Source organism: Hibiscus syriacus, unplaced genomic scaffold, assembly GCF_006381635.1.
Source record: "Hibiscus syriacus cultivar Baekdansim isolate YM2019G1 unplaced genomic scaffold, ASM638163v2 tig00110472_pilon, whole genome shotgun sequence".
NCBI classification, from domain to species: domain Eukaryota; kingdom Viridiplantae; phylum Streptophyta; class Magnoliopsida; order Malvales; family Malvaceae; genus Hibiscus; species Hibiscus syriacus.
This window is the reverse complement of record NW_024062752.1, coordinates 1,859,316-1,865,774: the sequence shown is the minus strand read 5'-3', so window position 1 is coordinate 1,865,774 and position 6,459 is coordinate 1,859,316. Positions and strand designations below refer to the sequence as shown.

Sequence of the window (6,459 nt, the reverse complement as noted above, 5' to 3'; positions counted from 1 at the left end):
ATGGACCTTACTCAGCTTGACCTTTCCTTTAATGATTTGAGTGGTAGTTTTGAAATGGACAAATTATCAAAGCTCAGCAAACTTGAGACACTTGATCTCTCCGACAACCCTTTTCTATCATTGAGCAGTGCAAGCAGCAGTGTCAATTACTCTTTGCCTAGTCTTGCAAGTTAAATCTCTATCCTTGCAACACAAGTGAATTTCCAAATTTTGTAAGAAATCTTGAAGGTTTGATCCGTCTAGACCTTTCTTATAATAGAATCCGTGTCGTCAATGCTGATATGCTTGTAAAGCTTAATAGCCTTCAAATATTGGATCTTTCACACAGCAGTCCACTATACCAGAGTAACAATAACAACCTCACTCTTGTCTTGCCTAATCTTGTTTCCTTGTCGATGTCTTCTTGTAATATAACTGAATTCTCAAATTTCTTGACAACTCAAGAGGTTTGATTAGTTTAGACCTTTCAAACAACATCATTCAAGGCCAAATTACGAAACAGGAAAGAAATTGGGGAAGCAATCTAACCTATCTTGATCTTTCTCACAACTTGTTGCAGTTGTAGAATATTCATGGAAGAATCTACTAGTTCTAAACCTTGGCTCCAACCAATTAGAAGCCACTTCTACTTCCACCTCCTCGCGTATCTGTTCTCTTAATCTCACAGAACAGATTACCTGGCGAAATTCCACCTTCCATATGCAATATGTACAATTCGGAGGAGGATGTGATTCTCGACTTGTCCCATAACAACTTGAGTGGAGCAATTCCGAGATGTATGGGGCAAGCAATTTTTTCTGTTCTAGATTTGCAGATGAATCATTTACATGGAAACATCCCTGATTTTCGTGTTGAGGAAGACTACATGTTACAAACACTCAACCTCAACAACAATGATTTTGATGGGCCACTACCTAAGTCCTTGGTCAATTGTCATCATTTGGAAGTGTTGAATTTCGGAAACAACAAGATAAATGATGCATTTCCCGACTGGTTGGGAACTCTTCCTCAGCTACAAGTTCTTGTCTTGCGCTCCAGTTATTTCCATTGTCAATTAACCCATTCAGAAAATGGATCGCATTTCTCGACCCTGCGAATCTTGGACATCTCACATAATGAGTTCTCTGGTTTTCTGTCAACAACATACTTTAAAAGTTTCCAAGGTATGATGAGTTTGGCCGATAATCAAATGAGATATATGGAAGATTATGATTCTTACTACCGAGATTCCCATGGTTGTCACAATGAAAGGTATGGACATGGAGCTTGAGAGAATTCTAACTATTTTTGCAACGCTTGATATGTCAAGCAACAGATTTGAAGGGACAATTCCACAAATAGTTGGAGACCTCATTTCTCTCAGTTGACTGGTTTGAATTTTCTTGAAGTATTGAACCTGTCAGAGAACCAGCTTGTTGGACTCATTCCTCAGGGAAAACAATTCAATACCTTCCTCAACAATTCCTATGTCGGCAATACAGGATTGTGTCGGTTTCCAGTTTCAAAAAGCTGTGGCCATAGTGAATCTCCGGCACGAGGATCTTATGAACATGAAGATGATTCTGCATTCAGATTGAATTGGAAATTCTTGATGATGGGTTATGGCTGTGGAATGGTGTTTGGATTTTCTGCAGGATATATCATGATGACAATTCGAAAACCAACATGTCTTGTTGGGGTGATTCAAGGAGCAGGCAACAGAGTTCTAAGCAGATTCAAGAAATACCGTTGAGGAAGATGGAATTTGTGGAGACAGATATTTGCTCTTCCATGGCTGGTTGGACACTTTTGTACGGAATCTCTTTCACTCGGTCTCCTGATTTTGGTTTGAAGTGTTTGATTCCGACATGTATTTTTTTTTATCTTGTTTCCTTTAAGAAGTTGTTAATGACTGTTTATGTACTTTTCAGTTTTGATGAATTTGAATGAAATAATTTTCTCATCCAAATTAAAAACAGAAGTTGATCTTTGGGAAAGTTATATATTTAGGTATGTGTTGAATTTGAGAAAGAAGGGAATTGGTCGTATGTAATTTATTTTAAGGTTTTTTTTTTCATACGGATTCAGTAAAACAATCTTGATGAGTATATGGACGATGATAATCTGCAACTTTAGAACTTGGTAAGCATTTTTCCGACAGGGTACCAATGAACTCATTTCCAGAGATATCAATTAGTACTAGCAAACTAGAAAACGAATAGGAAGCCGTGGACTTGTCCAGGCGACCGTGGAAGCTATAAGAGCGTAGGATAAGAACTTGCAGGCTTGAATTTTTAACTATCTTTTTAATTTCAATGATGAGATTTCAAATAGAAATGGTTACAAGACAAATTTATATATTTCAAACTATGCAAATTTGCCAAGTGGACGAGTAATGAGCCATGAAAATTGTTGGATTGCAAGTTCAATCAAGAAAGAACAGAGAAATTTCCTTTGTGGGGTGGCATGCTGCCAGAGAGATTCTGGTAAGGAGGTAATGAGCCGGCTCCCGTTCCTCCTAATTTCTATTTGTCTTTATTGGCATCAAGATTCGATGACCAACAAAATGCAACTTTACAGCTGAATTTTAAAAGATTGGGAGTCTACGTGAAACGATATATATAGGCTCAACCCCTAAACCCATACATAGCACATTCCCAACTTCATTTCCTTCAAACTTTGCCTCCTTCCATCGCTTGGTTCTTAGATTGTAGAAATGGGGAAATTGATTTGGTTGCATCAAACTGGTAGGTTCATCTTACTGTTGTTGTTTCTTTTCGAAGTCGATTGTTCTCCGATTGTGTCTTTCTATTCTCTTAATCCAACTCCCCTCATATCTGTTAGACGATAAATCAGCCTTACTCCAATTCAAGAACACCATGTCCATTGATGATTCTAATGCTGATTCCACTTGTTATCCCAAAATAAACTCCTGGAATGAAAGCACCCACTGCTGCTCATGGGAGTGTTAGAAAAGTCAAATTGGGGGGTTGGGAAGTCTAAATTTGGGGTGCCGAATTCGGTGGGTTGGCACCGAATTCGGTGCATTTTTTTTGGTAATTACAACTTTAGTCTTTGCAATTTTTAGGGTATTTATAAGATTAATCCCTAAGCTTCAACTATAAATACCCTAACCCATTTAGCTTCAAAATAATTCCAAAAATCATTTCTTTCTCTCATTACTAGAGAGCTTTCTTGTGAGTAGTGAGTGTTTTGTAAACACCTGTAAATTTTCTTTCTTAGTAAAAGATCTGCAGCAGTCCGGAGACGTAAGCATAATTGGTTGAACTCCGTTATCAATTTCGGGTATTATTTTTCCGCTTTTATTTCGCATTCTCACTAATCTGGTTATAGGGAAATTACTCGTTACTCGGTTTATTTCCTAACAACTGGTAATCAGAGCTTTTCGTTGTGAATTTTGTCGCGAGGTTACTCACGTGAATAGTGAATTTTGTGAATAGTAAAATTTTGTAGGCGATACGAATTTATCGACGGAGGTGTTCTAATACACGGTGGTTCACAAAAATTGTCAGAAACGATCCAAACGAAGCCAGATTCGAGTGGGAGCGATAGCTGCAGACGAATGGAATGTGAAAATTGAGAAATTCGATGGTGCAGACTTTAGCTTTTGGAAGATGCAGATTGAAGATTTTCTGTACCAGAAAAATCTATATCAACCTCTCTCAGGAAAGCAACCAAGGGCATGAAGAATGAAGACTGGGCTCTTCTCGACAGACAAGCCCTCGGAGTTATCCGACTGACGTTGTCTCGAAATGTTGCTTTCAATATAGCAAAAGAAAAGACTACGGCGGGTCTTATGGTGGCTCTCTCCAGTATGTATGAGAAGCCATCGGCCTCAAACAAAGTTCATTTGATGAGGCGGTTATTCAATTTGCGGATGGATCAATGACTCAACACCTAAATGAACTCAACACAATCACAACCCAGTTGAGTTCAGTGGAAATTGAATTTGATGATGAAGTTCGAGCTTTAATTCTCTTATCATCTCTACCAGACAATTGGAATGATACTATTACAGCAGTCAGCAGCTCGTCGGGAAACAGCAAATTAAAATTCGACGATGTTCGGGATCTGGTACTGAGTGAAGAAATTAGACGAGAGAATCAAGTGAAGCATCAACCTCCTCAGCCTTGCACACAGAGTCAAGAGGGAGAACTTCAGAAAGAAATTCAAATCGTGGCAGATCGAAATCCAGAAGGGGAAAATCAAGAACATGAAAGAAAGATTTTACCTGTTATAATTGTGGCAAGAAAGGTCACTTTAAAAGAGATTGTCGAGCACTGAAAAAAGATACTGGTGCACAGGAATCTACCAACGTGACAGAGGAGACATGTGATGTCATGATTCTAAGCGTCAACAGTCCAATTGAATCATGGATCTTGGATTCAGGGGCATCTTTCCACTCCACCCCATACCGAGAAATCATGGAGAACTATGTAAATGGTGACTTTGGGAAGGTTTATCTAGCAGATGATGAAACCTTGAAGATCGTCGAAAAAGGAGACATCCGATTAAAGTTGCCAAACCAGACCACATGGACGCTGAAGGGAGTGAGACATATTCCTGACCTCAAAAGAAATTTTATTTATGTAGGACAGCTTGATGGAGAATGATATAACACAACCTTTTCAGGCTGTGAATGGAAGATTACCAAAGGAGCACTCGTCATTGCTTGTGGTAAGAAGACTGGTACTCTCTATGTAACCTCAAATTTAGAGAATATTATTACAGCCGCATATGCTGATGGAAAATCAAACCTATGGTACCAAAGGCTTGACCATATGAGCGAGAAAGAGATGAAGATGCTTTTGTCAAAAGAGAAGCTGCCGGATCTAAAGAATGTAGATGTCGGACTATGTGAAGATTGCATCTTTGGTAGACAAAAGAAAGTAAGTTTCCAAAGATTGGCAAGACACCCAAGGCAGAAAATAAACTCACACCTTCATCGATGATTCAACAAGGAAGGTGTGAGTTTATTTTTGAAGAAGAAATCAAAAGTCTTTGATACCTTCAGAAAATGGAAAGCCATGGTGGAAAATGAGACTGGTTTGAAAGTCAAGCGGTTGAGGTATGATAATGGAGGAGAGTACAAAAATAGAAGATTCAGAGATTTCTGCGCAAACAATGGGATCAAGATGGAGACAACAGTTCCCATGACACTGCAGCAGAATGTTGTAGCAGAGCGCATGAACAGAACTCTGAATGAACGTCCCAGAAGTATGAGGATACGTGCCAGAAGTATGAGGATACATGCCAGATTGCCCAAATTTCTATGGGCTAAAGCTATCAACACTGCAACTTACCTGATCAACCGTGGGCCCTCAGTTCCTTCGGATGGCAGAATACCAGAGGAAGTTTGGAGCAAGAAAGAAATAAATCTTTCACACTTAAAAGTGTTTGGTTGTATTTCTTATGTACATATAGATTCTGCTGAAAGAAGTAAACTTGATGCCAAGTCCAACAAATGTGTCTTTGTTGGTTATGGTAGTGATGATTTCGGTTACAAATTTTGGGACTACGAAAATCGAAAGATCATCAGAAGCAGAGACGTCATTTTCAATGAGAATATGATGTACAAAGAAAGGTCAACTATAGAATCAAGTAGCTCTAATACCGAAGCTGAAATAAAGGAATTTGCTGAGTTCGAGGAGATTTCTAGAAATGATGTTCAGATCAATCCTGAAGTAGTTCAAGAAGAACCAGGCACACCAGAAGTGAGACGCTCCTCCAGAATTCTTAAACCAACCCAACGGTATTCTTCTTCTTTGCACTACTTGTTGCTGACTGAAATGGTGAACCAGAGTGCTATGATGAAGCAATTCAAGTGGAGGATTCAGTCAAGTGGGAGTCTTCCATGAAAGATGAGATGGACTCGCTTATGTCAAATCAAACATGGGAATTAGCTGAATTACCACCAGGCAAGAAAGCGCTCCACAATAAGTGGATTTACAGGATCAAAGAAGAGCACGATGGGAGCAAACGCTACAAAGTAAAATTGGTTATCAAAGGTTTTCAACAAAAAGAAGGTATTGACTACAATGAAATTTTCTCTCTAGTCGTAAAACTGTCTACAATCAGACTGGTGTTGAAAATTGTAGCAGCAGAGAATTTACATCTTGAGCAGTTAGATGTGAAGACAGCTTTCCTTCATGGTGATTTGGAGGAAGAAATCTATATGAGGCAGCCAGAAGGCTTCATAGAAGCAGGCAAGAAAAACCTGGTATGCAGGTTGAAGAAGAGCTTGTATGGTTTAAAACAAGCTCCAAGACAGTGGTACAAGAAGTTTGATAGTTTCATGAGTAGCAATGGTTTTACCAGATTTCAAGCAGATCATTATTGCTACATCAAGAGGTTCGACAACAACTTCATAATTTTATTATTGTACGTTGATGACATGCTCGTTGCAGGCTCAGACATGCAAGAGATTATACACTTGAAGCAAAAATTGTCGAAGCAGTT

At 38.9% G+C, this 6,459-nt stretch overlaps 1 protein-coding gene across 1 annotated transcript; it reads left to right on the top strand.

Annotated features, from left to right (window-relative positions):
- LOC120127755 (receptor-like protein 9DC3) lies at positions 1–1,732 on the top strand. Its single transcript, XM_039145591.1, has 4 exons — positions 1–169; positions 229–446; positions 617–1,251; positions 1,342–1,732. The coding sequence occupies exons 1-4, from the start codon at positions 1–3 to the stop codon at positions 1,730–1,732; spliced, it is 1,413 nt and encodes a 470-aa protein (XP_039001522.1).
- The last annotated feature ends 4,727 nt before the right edge of the window (positions 1,733–6,459 follow it).